Source organism: Drosophila nasuta, chromosome 2R (assembly GCF_023558535.2).
Source record: "Drosophila nasuta strain 15112-1781.00 chromosome 2R, ASM2355853v1, whole genome shotgun sequence".
Classification (NCBI taxonomy): domain Eukaryota; kingdom Metazoa; phylum Arthropoda; class Insecta; order Diptera; family Drosophilidae; genus Drosophila; species Drosophila nasuta.
Genome location: NC_083456.1, coordinates 13,333,486 through 13,347,777, shown reverse-complemented (window position 1 = coordinate 13,347,777; position 14,292 = coordinate 13,333,486). Strand labels below are relative to the sequence as shown.

General features: G+C 42.3%; 1 protein-coding gene across 1 annotated transcript; it reads left to right on the top strand.

The window, feature by feature from the left end:
• The first annotated feature begins 302 nt into the window (after positions 1 to 302).
• LOC132785025 (homeobox protein HMX3) lies at positions 303 to 5,485 on the top strand. The gene is made up of 2 exons (XM_060790982.1): positions 303 to 1,663; positions 4,383 to 5,485. The coding sequence occupies exons 1-2, from the start codon at positions 598 to 600 to the stop codon at positions 4,853 to 4,855; spliced, it is 1,539 nt and encodes a 512-aa protein (XP_060646965.1). The 5' UTR covers positions 303 to 597; the 3' UTR covers positions 4,856 to 5,485.
• Positions 5,486 to 14,292: the final 8,807 nt, after the last annotated feature.

Sequence of the window (14,292 nt, the reverse complement as noted above, 5' to 3'; positions counted from 1 at the left end):
GCGCGTCGTTCGCTTGTTGTGCAGTTATGATTTGATTGCCGAGTTTAACCACCGACAAACGAGACACGACGACGAGAGAGCAAACGATGTTAAAGAGACGGCATGCACACACGCAAAGCAACACGACGACGACGACGACACGCACACACACACATACAGACACGTTCATACAAACTGGCTGCTGGCGTGAGCAGCGCGGAGAGCGGCGCGGGCAGCAAAAGAACTGAAGAAATATCGACGTGTCTAGTTAGCAAACCAATCTTCAATCTAGTTTCGAACAGTTGACTGTGAAACGTCGAGTTGAGAGGTCCTCCTATTGGATCAGCGTCGTTGTCGTTCGTTCCCATCGTTCATCGTCCATCGTTCAACGTTTATCGCTGCGCGTTGCACGTTGCACGTCACTCTAACATATTGTATTGTGTGTTATTGTGTGTTGTATGCGTATATTAACTAGACACAAAGTGAACAACAGAAATTCAACATAAACTTAAAGTCTCTTGACGATTACTGATTATCGATTCCTAATTTGTGCTTCGAGTGAAAGCCCAGTGACCAAGTTGTCCCCCAGTGCGTGTTGTGTGTGTGCTTCTTATTTAAATGCTCTGTCCGCCCACAATGCGTCCGGCCAGTCCTGCCGAATCCGAGATCTCCGTCGGCGGTGCTCCCAGCCCGCTGCCAGCTCAGCACCATCAGCTGCATCATCCACGCGCCGGCACTATCGATCTGCTCCAACAACAACAGTTGCTGATGCAACAACATGCTGCTGCCGCCGCAGCGGCCGCTGCGGCTGCTGGACTGACACGCAGCGCCGTCGGCTCACTGCCGGAGGATTACTTCCAGCCGCTGAAGCGTCTGCGCATGTCCTCCTCCTCGTCGGAGCCACGCGAACAAACGCCCAGTCCACCAGCGCCGCCAGCTAATCCACCCACGAGCAATGCGAGCAGCAACAACAGCTCCAACACCAAATCTGCTATTGAGGGCGTCAAGAGTTTCTCCATTGCCGACATTCTCGGCCACTCGGAGAAGCAGCGTTGTGCCTCCAGCTCACCGCCACCGGCTGCAACCTTGCTAGCGCCTCCAGCTGCACGTCCCGTAGCCGCTGGACTGTTGCAGCCACGCACCGAACCGCTGGACATGCATCCCGCCGCTGCGGCAGCCATGCTGCTGCCCGGCGCCCAGATTGTGCGTCCCTGGGATCATCTGCTCGGTCCCATGCCCGTGCGTCCCTTCATTCCCTCCGCCCTGCTGCACTACGAGCAGCGTTTGGCTCTGGACTATCATCGCCAGCTGCAGGAGCACTTCAATGCCCAGGCGCAGCTGCTGCGTCACATGGGCATGGACATCATACCCTCCGAGAGTGGCTCGGATCGTTCTAGTTCCGCAGCCAGTGATTGCTGCTCACCGGAAATCGCTCGCGACTCAGCGGCAGCTGCTGCTGCGGCCGCTGGCGCTGCATCTCGTCGCAGTCACAGTCCGCAATCCTCGTCGCAAGCTGCCGCAGAGCGATCCAGTGGCTCCGGCAATGCCTCGAGTCCATCGCAGGCGTCGGGCAATGCGAGCAACGCGGCTGCTGTGGCCGCAGCGGAGGCGAAGGCCAAGGCCAATGGCACACCGTTGGATGCACTGTTCCAGATGACCACCAAGGACTTTGACGAGTCACAAGGTAAGCATCAATTTCCTTTCCCTTTTCGCCACTTGACGTGGTTATAAATTGAGCAAATTACGAGTCGTGCTTCTTTTTATTATCGGGAATCGATCGATGGATCGATTAGCATATAAATGTTCCATTGACAAATGTCTCAATATTTGGTATTGTTGTTCGGCAAATGGAAATTGAAATTGAAATGTATTGGTTTAAATGAATGAATGTTGTTTTCGGTATTTTCGGGGGCCTTTAATTCGGCAGCGAGTAACAGCGACCCATTAATTTTGAAGCAATTTTTGTTCGCTTAAAATGAATACGAATACGAATACGAATACGAATTCGAATACAAAGCGAATATTTGCCTAATTGAAATGAACGATCATCAGTTTATCCCATACCCATTTCCGTTTCTAACTAATTTTTAGCTTTTGTCTTTCAATTAATTGGCGGCAAGTGCCAAGAAAGAGAAACGAAACCAAAACAAATTACAACCAAATGAATAAATAATATATTTGAACGAGAATACGACTAAAGAAGAAGGCAGAGAAATGTTCTTAGATGAATCTTGCTTACTCTAATATGCCATATCATTGAGTCTTATACAGTTTATTGTCATTCATACACCCGCATCTGTCACAGTCGCAGTCACAGTTCATGTTTACACTCATTTTGCAGCATTAAGTGGGCGTTTTAGTGTCAGCCAAAACTCCCCCAACTCCCCAAACTCCCCCCTCCATCTTTCACAACTTGAACATTTTGTGTTTTCATGGTAATTATTGTTTAATAGCTACAACTATAGGCAATAGCTATACGGCCATATTCATATGCGACTTGTGTGCATTCGTGTCGATTCTGCAACGATTAGCAACAATTAGCCAGCGGCCAACTTAGCTCATGTTCATTACCTAATAGACTTTTTCTCCACTCCCCTTCTCTCCCCGCCTCATTCATGCATTTGTCTATTTATTTTTGTAGTTATTTTTTATTTGTGCACAATTAACATGCCGTTTCCATTTGGTTAAATTACTGTTGTTGCCGCTGCACAAAAACTAATAAACGACTTGCCCCAACCGCAACTGATAGTCGTAAGCATATTAGACGCACTGTACTCACAAGCACTCAGACTCGTATTCACATTTTAGTTGGCTATTTATCGAATGTTGTACAACCATAGACGATGTATTTACGACTTTTGGCTGTCGATGGGGTTCAACAGCTTCGTCGTCGTTTGTCAATCAGCAACTAGAAGTCGCCCTCCCGATAAACATGTAACTTGTAGACATACTTTTCACAGTCACTGTACACATTAATATTATTAACACTCGCCGAGAGCGGGTGAGAGAAATATAACTCTGACTTCTCAGTAGATTTGAGTTTGATAATGAAAATCGTATCGAATTGTTTTACATAATAGTTTAGTTTAGCATGTGTTGGAGCTGATTTTAGATTCTTTTTAAACTTGTGCCACCAGACAGCATGTCTGGCTGTGTTGCCAGTTCCTGGTATTGCCACAAAATTAAAACGTTCAGCACGTTAACTGTGGCAAGAAGTGCGTGTGTTATACTTGGAAAGCAAAGCGCTGAACTCAAATTTCATAGCATATTTTACCATATTGAGAGTGAAAGGTTTTCTGCTCTTTTGCTCGTTTTTCCCAGTACACAGCCGGTTGACAAATGCAACCAAAACAAACCACCCCTCATAATGAGGGGCATGTATGTAAGTGGACACCTGAGAGCCTGAGGACGACTTGGGAAAGCAAGTGCCCAAGTGGCCAGGGCATTTCACTCATTTCACTTCTCTCTTTCTCTTTCACCCTCGCAACGTCGCTTGTTGTTTAGGTAGATAAGTCACAGAAATTACTTAATGAGTCTGCGATAAAAGACAACAAATGTAAATCATCTAGGCCTCAAGTGCCCTCCTAATGGGTTTTGGGTTACACACAAAATACAAAAAACAAAAAACGTGCTCGAGATAACAACAAATAGGCAAATTAATGCACAAAATGAACAAAATCTACATACAAATTCGTAGTCGGAGCTGAAAGCGTTTAATTAGTATTTAATGCCGAGCTAGTTTGTTTGACAAGCAATCGGAATGGGCGTGAAGAGTGCTTCAATCGATTCCCAACCGGTTCGACATCATACAACTAATATAGCTATACATATTTATGATTTGTGTCAGTCGCATTTTTGTGTGATTTTTTCGAAGGCAAATCATAAATTAGTTTTGAATTAGCTTGCAGCTAATTAAACTCGCGTCGGTTCAGGAAGCATTATGCAATAGTTGAAGCTTGAACAATTGTTGTCTGTTTGCAATTAAGCAATTTGTGACTGATTTGTGGGTGTCAATAATAATTATAAATCAAGTGGCAAACAAGACAAATGATTGCGGCACACTGCACACTGCACACTGAGCTTAAGCAAAGTCCGAGACGCCCACAACTGAGACGCTCGGGCAATTAATCAAAACTAAATTATATAGATGGGAGCGAATTATTATATTATAAGGAAAGCGCTTGCAATTAAATCATTTAAGTTGATAAATCAAAGCGATTTAATTAACACTCGCACTGACGCTTGACTAAAGCAATTACTAAGTATTTTTTTCTAATGCGACTTACAAAGTCGCTTGTTAACACTCGTGTTCGACTATTAGTCGACTTGACTCGATCTCAACCGGTTTTCAATCTTGATCATAATCGCTAACCAATCTCTCTCTCTTTCTTGCACTCTTGCAGATAAATCGCACTTGGACATATTCTCAAACCGGCCGCAGCCCAAGAAGAAACGCAAATCACGCACTGCATTCACCAACCATCAGATCTTTGAGCTCGAGAAACGTTTCCTCTACCAGAAGTATCTATCGCCCGCCGACCGAGACGAGATCGCCGCCTCTTTGGGCTTGTCCAATGCCCAGGTGATCACCTGGTTCCAGAATCGTCGGGCCAAGCAGAAGCGTGACATCGAGGAACTGAAGAAAGACTTTGATAGCGTCAAAGTCTTCTCTGCGCACAAATCATTCCTCGAGAATGTCAACGATCTCAGCATTCTGAAGAAGAAGCCCATGCACGAAGCCGACATGGTTGGCCTGGCCGCTGCCGCAGCCGCTGCCGGCATGGTGGGCGTGCCAGTGGGCGTACCGGTGCCAGTGTCCGCTGCCCAGGCGCAGGCACAGGCCGCTGCCCAGGCGTTGGGAACGCCACCCAAATGAGTGGGCGGTGGGATGCGTATAGCGCATATGCAACCTGATGAATGGTACAGAAAATGAACAAAGTATTGAGGACGACATTATCATCAAACGACTGCGAGACGAGTTGTGCATTTTGTTTAATTTTGGAGCCGCAAGCCAAAGAGGCCCGCAAAGGGATTAGCTTCAACTCCGCCGAGGCGCCTCAGCACTTGCAGCAGACAGATACACAGAGACGGAGACAGAAAGATTGAGAGAGAAGAGATTTAAGTTAGAGTAAAACACTCTAAAGATTTTATTTGACACGGATGTGACAATCAAATGGAAGTGGCAAAGGCATAAAGCAAGCCAGGCCAGAACCAAACAAGGACTAAGGCCATCGAGCAGGCCAAAAAACAAACCCGGACTAAGGTCACTTTTCGGCCAATTCCCGGAGCAAAAGGCAACAACAACAACAACAAACCACCAGCTGCGACTTAAATTTAATAAGCAAAGAAAGAATTCAAATCGAATCGGCTCTTTTCAGAGCCACCAAAGTGTACTTTTAAAGAGTATTCAAAGTTTCCAAAAATTAGATTTTAATTTTGTAATTTATTTGTCAAATTATAACGGCATTATTTATGGAATAATTTTTGAAAACAAATTGAACTTGAAAATAAACCAATTTGAAATTTAAACTACGATTTGTTTAATTTCTCCAAATTGTTTTCTAAAACAATTGGCATCATTAAATTTGAGGTAAATTTATGTGAAAATTTAAGCGTTAGTATATAAATTCTAAATTCGCATAGCTTTATTATACACTTTTTAACCCATTTTATTGCGGTTGTGGCGAATATTCAAATGCTGGCCAATAAATTTAAGCATATTTAAGCAAAACAACGCAGAAGTCGCGGGTCATTTGAGAAACAAGTTAAAAGAGCTTCTTCCATTCCATCTCATTCCATTCGAATCCATTTCTCTGCTCAATCCACATTTCACTCCGTAACTCTTAGCATTTGAATTTCAATTCTGAATTAATACTACATTCATATAAATGTGGTAGTAGAATATGTATTCGGGAGTCGGGTTCAGAAGCTCGCGAGTGAAGCTCTTAAAATAAAAGAAATCTTTTTTAATTTTTATTAATGATTATTTACAACCGTTATTCAAAATTTAAACTAATTAATTATTAATTTAATCACTTGGCAAAAACAAAGAAATACAAAAAAACGAGTTGACCACAAAGCAACAAAAATCTAAACCGCTTCAAGTGTTTAAAGCCGAGCGAGCGCGTTTTGCAGCTCGCCAAGCAGCAGCAGACGAACGCCGTCAATTTGCATATGAAATTTACTTAAATTGTTTCAATATTTATTAATTTTTAGGCAATCGAGATACTCAGTAAAAAATATTTAGTGTACTTCGAATGAGAGGAAGACCAGCGTAAAAGGCAATCGGCTTTAACTTTAATTAAATCAATATTTATTTGATGGGTATACCCTGTAAAGCAAGTGTTTTTATGGAGTTTATAAGACGAATTAAAAATAATAAATAAATACAATATTTTTATTGTACATTTCATGAACATAAATTGCAGTAGCTTTTTTAAATGATCCTCAACTTTATCACTTATTTTCTCTATGGTATCATAGGGTATTCTTCAGTCGTATTCCCAATCGATACACACTCAATTGTTTTCAAATATTTCCAAGTGAAATGGACGGACGTTGCTTGCGTTGTTGGCTACCGTTTGCGGCCAAGTTCAAAGGCTTTGGACGCCGCCGCTGGCGCGCACATTTTTCACTCTCAACTCAAAGTCTTCCACTTTGACTCTGAGTTCGACATCGAGTTCGAGTCAGAGTCAAAGTTGGAGACTGACCTGCACCTGAGCACTTTCCGAAAACTGAAGCGCGCCATCAATCGTCGCGTTTTGGACTGACCAACAAAATAAAAAAAAAAAGCACTCCAAACCGTCCGCCGATCGTTTGTTAATAATTTGAATAATCAAGCTATCAATTCCGCTGCTAATGATGCCGACCGATTGAAGTAGCTGAAGCAGCAGCAGCTGATGATGATGATAATGGAGCTGGAGATGGGGCAGTAGAGGTAGGTGGAAAGGGAGGCGGGGAGAAGCAGCATCGTTGGCATGCTGACAAAGTTTGGTTTTGCTTTTGGGGATCGGTTTAATTTGGCGCTTATCGCGCCGCCAACGAACGATTGTCGATTGTCTCTCACAGTTCGTAAACTAGGCGGAAAAGCCTATTGCATATGCATGAGAATCGGACTTGGCATCGGACTTTTTAGTTAAAAGCAATTTATTTTCATTTCCAAATGTGTGACAATGCGACGCATGCCCCAAGATAAAGAAACCAACAAACTAAGAAACTACGAAACTCGCTCTCTTTCGCTCTTTCGCCTCTCTCTCGCTCTTTGGGCGTGATTAATGCGTTTTGAAAGTGCTGGGCGAAAGTTGCACTGGAAACCGTTTAATTGAAATCAAGCTATGGACACTGACGTTAGACAAACAGAGACAGCAATAGAGACAGCGCCACTAGTTTTGCTGTTAGAGTGAATCCAAAATTTCAGTGGGTTGATGAACGAGGTAAAGGAGCTTGGAGGGAGAGGGATAGGGAGATGGATACGGAGATGGAGAGACACAAATTACCGGCCATTACCGGTAGCATTTAGCTTTAGTAGCTGAGAAATTTGCCGCGCAAATTGAGGCTGAAACCGTAGCACTAATTATGGGAAAATCTCTTAGCACTTCCGTCCAAAGAAACAAATAGAAAACCCCGACGAAAGTTCAAAATGGGGTATTACGATTACAGCTGGGGAGAAGAAATGCGTAAATGTTGAAACCCATTCATCGAATCAACTAAAAATGACTAAAGAGCGCAATTAGCAGCATAATTGTGGGATTGAGTGTAAAAGAGTGTAATTTTGCATAGTCTTAGGTCCTTAAATAGCTCATGTACCTTTGTTCCATCTCTCTCTCTTTCTCTTTCTTCAGGGCTTGCCTCCATTTGCTTGTTAAACACTCTTTGCGTATTTCCTGCTCAGTCAGATTGTCAGCAATTATGCTGCATTTGCACCCGTCAGATCGCAGATCGCAGAGCGCAGCTCACACGATCAAGTGCTGCCCTTAGTCGACCTACATCATTCCTCTGTGCCTCAGCCTCAGTCTCAGTCGCAGACCCAATTGCACTTCCATTGCCAAGTTGCCAGTTGTGAGTTGCCTGCTGCAAGCCAGGTTAACTGGCGCCGTTGCCCAAAAGAAAAGTTGCGCCTGCGGCGCTTACAGACAACTTTTGCCCAGTGCTGATTATGATAAATGTAAACAATTCAGCTTGGCACACAAATGCAATCAAAGGACTGCAATTACAACTTTGTTGCTCTTGAGAGCGAAGCCAAAAAAGAAACCAGTTAAGAGCGAGAGAGAGACAGAGAGAGAGAGAGAGAGAGAGGCTGGATGTTGCCCCCCCAAAGCGACGATCAGTGAGCGCATCCGCAATGCTCAGAATGTGCCTTCGTGCTTCTGTCTGTGTGTTTGAGAACAAGTCTCTTTCTCTCACTCTCTGTCTATGTGTGTGTGCGATAGAGATATAAAAGCTAAATTGGTAACTCATACTTAATTTGGTGGCGGTGCCTTTGAACATGCTTCCAATTAGCTTACAGCCGACACCTCGAGCCGCTTTCAAACCAAAAAGGCCGCTCGGGGACTTTTACTGCATCTGTATTTGTAAATGTGTGTATGTGTGTGAGGCCAACAGGATAATATGTGCAGCCAAAATGGAAATGGAAATGATACAGCAGAAAATGGCAAACTAAGGCGCACTGAAAGCAATTTGTTTCATTCATTCATTCATTCAACATCAACCGATGATGTGGCGCATTTCTATCCAACATCATTTTTGGTCGGATTCATGAATGAATTCATATGCGATTCGTTACGATAGTATGTTTAATGAACTCGTACAAAATTACGAGTATGAAAGGCAAAAGCATTAAACTGTGCCACAAGTCGATCAAATAATGAAAAAGGTTTACTATTAAATGTGTAACTCATTAGCTAAACTTGCAGTGACTTTTACTATGTAATAAATGTATCTCAGTACCGTAAGTTCGAGTTGCCGCAACCTAGGGATACAAATAATCTCGGTATCTCAGTTAAAAGTGAACTTAAACTATTTTATTTATTTGCTATATGCTACAAATTGATCAAATAAATAATAAAATGTGCAACTGATTAGTTAAATTTGCAAAGACTTTAAGTTTAAACTCTCAGTACCGTAAGTTCAACATGCAAGTGCCTTTTACGATCAAATTAAACTCAGTATCGTAAGATCTACTTAAATATCTTTGCCTTCATTGAAGGAAATCTTTAACCTTGTGTTGAGCAATTATTTTAATAGGTATTAATTCTTATTCAAATTGTATATAGTGATGAATGACAAACAAAGCTATGAATATATCAATAATAATGTATTTCAAATAATTATCTAATGTAAACTGTATTTCATCAGTTAAACTCGCAATGCCGTAAACTCACTTCAAGTACTTCGATTATTTTCATATTTATGTATTCATAGGTAACTCGTTAAAGCGATCAAATAATGACTCATTAGTTAAACCTCCACTGACTATAAAATATATCTCAGTATCGTATATTAAATTTCAAGTCGTTCTTGACTATCTTTGCCTCCATTTAAGACAGATAAGCTTCAACTTTAACCTGGTAGCCACGAAGTACAAGATCACACAAGAAAAAGCCGCCAGATTGGAATCCATATCGCGTTCCATCTTCCATCTCCCGAGCTGTCCAGCTACCATCCAATTAGCTGCTGCTCGTGCAGAACACACACGTTGAGATCCCCCCCGGGCCCTCAGCGATATGCACATATATACATATATATATGTACCATTTATTTATATGTATGTACTGTGGAATTCGCTTGACGCGCCCGCGGTTCTGCCCATTCCAAAGTCGTTATGGCCACTTAATTCGTTTGATGCCAATGAATTGACGTTGACGCCATACCGCTATATCCATCGATAAGACAAATGTAAAAGGCCTACACACAATATTATATTGAAATTTGTGAAAATCAAAAGTTTCACAGCTTCAGCTACAAAAGTGTTAATGTCTGTCACTTAAGTAAGCAAGCAGAGACTCGATATCCGATATCCAGTCGCCACTGACATTAAGCTTCATCAGTGATTCAAACTTCGGCTTCAATTTGCATACAAATTAAGGAGAGACGACGAGCACTCAAAGAGAATGCTTTCAGTTTTTTTTTTGAGTATTCAGTATTCAGTTTGAAACCACAACAAAGCGATCCGTATAGAGGTTGCACCTCAAATGCAGCCAAGGGGCAAACAGCTACCGATTTTATTATTGATAATGTTTTGATTTATCACAAAGATATACAAATTGCTCTCGGTTGCCACTCTTCTGTATCTTCTTTGAGATTAACGATCATTATACGACTGCGGTTAGACTACTTCAGAAATTGTTGCGACTTTGTCATTTCATGTTGTTCTTGCGGCTTTCATCCGCTGCTGTACTTCGGTTATCATTGATGGTCCCACGATCTTCGAGTGATATTGCTATAGACATCAAATGCTGTTAAACGTTTTTTTGTTGGTTTTTGCGGTCAAAGTTCTACAGGTGGAGCAATGGGATCGTTTCCTTTGAGTGTCGCATTCGTCACAGCAGCAGCAGCGGCAGCGTGCAACAAAATGTGGCAGCAACATCCCTTCGAGCTGTCATTAATTGGCATGCATTTCAGCCAGGTTTTTGGGCCGGTTTATGTTTTTTGTTTTTTTTGTTTTATCTTGTTTTTGTTTTTTGTTGTTGGGTTCGCTTGTGATTGTTGACAACTACATGGCACAACTTCATCAACAGCCCGCTGGCGTCAGATGCAGAGTCGGAGTCGGAGTCAGAGTCAGAGGCGAAGTCAGAGCCGTGGCTAAACAAAAGGCGACATTAATGCATTGCCGGCAGCCGTGCCCGCCAAGGGGCGTGACAAATTTGGCTACAACGACAATGCCAATGACTTTATTACCAAGTGACACTCGTGGCTGCTGCAGCTCCCCTATGCTGAATGCCGTATGCCGCATGCTGCATGCCTCATGCCCCTAAAACCATAACCATATTCAACGAGTACCAAAGCCAATGACATTGTATACAAAATATGTGACGAGCTCTCAGGAGCCTCGCTCGCTCTCTCCCCCGGGGGATTTGGGATTGCCAGCTGGATGTGTGTGTGACAATAAACACTTTAGCTATTTATGAGGTTTTAATGAACACACTCCATCCACACACACACAACGGCGGCCATCTTCTGCTGCTGACTAATGAAAAGGATACCGATACATTTGGCTTATGAATTTGCAGAATTAGAGGCGCGTCGAATGCTCGCTTGAATAGTTTGAATACATTCTCGAATACTATGATGAGTGTTGGTTTGTGTGTGAATCGAGTGGTTCCTAGGGGCGCGCGATAATTATGATTGACAGGGCGTGTCGCGTCTATTGAGGCGCCCAATTAAGTGCCACTCTGTAATTGATTTCGAATACGTTTGCAAGTACGAGTTATACTCGCAACTTAGCGAGGAGCAGCTGACGGCGTTGCTATGCGCCAAATTTACTAAATTGAGAACCCAAGAGAAACAAAGTACAAAAAACCGACTACAACAAAACATTTAAGTCAGTCAAGTGCAGGCATTAATCAAGCCACACGGCCATCTTTCAAACAAAACAACTGGGGAAACTAACTTTAAATGCCAGGCAACGGCATTGAAAGATAACAAAAAGGAGAAAGTAATTTCCAAAGGGTTGCAACTTAAATACTCTTCACTACTTTAGTGCAATGTATTCGAAAACGTCATCCGATAAGAATATGTAATATTCATGTAATTGTACTTCCCTTTATTGCTTCTTGTTTCTCTAAAATACATAATTTGTAATACCCTTAAACAAATATCTTAAGATAATTTCTTGATTATTGTTTATTAGTTCAAAATTCGTAAAATCAGGGATTTCTAGAAATTGAAGTTGTTGTATTGTATATCACTGGATTTTTTGTTTCATTTACAAATTTTTACAAAGTAAAACCTAACTATTAAAATACGTTTAAATAAAGTAAAGTTAAAAAAATACATATCTAATATTTTTATAGAATATGAATTTATAAAATATTATTAAAATATAAAAGAATAATTATTGGAAATAATAATAATAATCAGAAAATAATAATTACCTCAAATAAAATGAATTAAAAGTAATTATTTAACTAGCAGAACATTTTAAATAAAATAAAGTACACAAATTACTTGTTTTTATTAATAATTTCTTCAGTTAACATATAAACTGTAGTCACATCGCTAAGTTTTAAATTTTTCGCAAACATTTACCATAAAGAAAACATGGTTGTGAATGTCTATTAAAAATGTATGACCAATTTATTGTACAGTTTCATTAATTATAAGGATCCCTTTATCACTTTTCCAAAGTTAAAGAAATTCATAATTTAAAATAAAATTAAACAACTCCAATCTTTTGTATTATCTTTATTTCTGTAGCCTGTTTCCATTTAACATTGTCACTAAGCTAATAACCTCTGTTAGCCAATACTAGCGCCTAGCTAAAGTACACCTAAATAAAGAGGGTATGAAAAGTATTATCGATTCCGGTTCAACAGTTGCATCATTTCACTTAACTGAAAATGGTAAAGGGGCGAAGGGCGCATTGCAGTTAAATAGACATTTGCATGCAAAAGATATGTCGAAAAGAAAAACCAGGACAAACAACGAAGCAGAAATTGAATAATACACACTCAAACACACAACAACTACAAATGTAAAGCTGGGCAAAGCAGAGCTAAGCAAATGGCAAAATGTGATTTACTGCAATCAATTTAAATGCAATGCCGAGACAAGAAGAGGGACAGCGACAGCGACAGCGACAGCGAAAGGTACTGGGAGAGAGGGAGAACGACACGGCGACAGCGACAGCGGCAGCTGGCGTGCAGTAAATCCAAAAACAAACGGATGTGTGCCAATATGAAGCTAAGACACACTAATACCAATACATTGACGAGCATACTTACACATGTACTTTTGCCCATAAGAATGAGAATGGGGCAATGAAAACAACGCAACGCAACGCAGCGTCAGCGTCGCTGTCGACGTCGACAAAGGGGACACCTTCCCAAAGCTGATTTTAAAGACGCTTTTGTTTTTGCAAATTGCCGCAGTCAGCGAATACATCAGCGGCGAAAATAGACGCTCACAAAGGCGAAAAAGCCAACGAGAAACAAAAACAAAAATAACACACACGAAAAAAAAACGGTACAAGAAGAGTCTGAAAACTAGACATCATTATTGATGACAATTGAGTGCGCAGCTGGGCCAGCCAAAAGGCACAGATGTGGAGAGCCAGTGCCAGAGCCAGGGCGAGTGAGCGAGCGAGCGAGAGTTGAGAGTGTGTAGACTGTGTGGAGTGTGCGAAGAGCGAGAAAAGAGGACAGAAACTGCACTAGCAATTACGATAATTAACACAGTCAGCCGCGTGGAAAGGCGGCCGCCTCATACCCAAAAGAGATCGACTGAAAGGGCAACAACGAAAACAAAAGAGAGACAGAGCAAGAGCAAGGGGAGCACAAAACACACACACACAACGCGAGAGCGGGAGAGCGAACAAAGCAGAGAGAGCAGCAGCAGCAAACGCATGTCAAATTGTAAAAATTGATGACGTTCGCGCGTTGACAGCCTCGTGGACTGATGGCTCTGTTGTTGTGAGTTAACACAAAAAAGGGGGTTGCAAGCACGGCAAGGGGGGAGTGTGCAGTGCTCCGATTGGTTCAATGGCTTGAGCACACAAAAGCACGCCTCTACTGAAAGCAGCCAAAGCGAGACAGCACATTTCCAATTAGAAGGTGGACTGCGCAGCTGCAGTTGTGACGTCATCGAACAAAGCATCAAACTCGTTTGGCAGCGTCGCTCCAAACCGGTTAAAGGGGAGCGCCAAGAGAGCGAGAGAGAGAGAGAAAGAGAGAGCGCAGCAAAGCCATTTTTTTGTGGAGAGCAGCCACAGAACGGAGCGAACGTGTTGTTTGCTCATGCTCGTGTTGTGTTGAATGTTGAACGTTGCACGTTGTGAGCGCTACACGCTGTCGTTGTCGCTATTGCTGTTGCTGCTCGTTGCCGCAGCTCGCGTTTTTGCCGACGCGTTTTTTGGTCAGCTACTCAAACGAAACGAAATTTCAGTGAATGTTGAAAAATGTGCGAACAGAATTGAAAGTAGTCAACTTAGAACATTGGTAATTGAACTTGAAAATACTTTGGCGATGCCACAACGCACACCAAGTCCCGTGGCCATGCTTGCCTCACGCAGCTGCAGCAGTCCGGCCGTCTCCGAGATCTCCGTGGGCTCGCCCAGCCCGCCTCCGATGGCCATGAGGCCACTAAATATCAAACGCT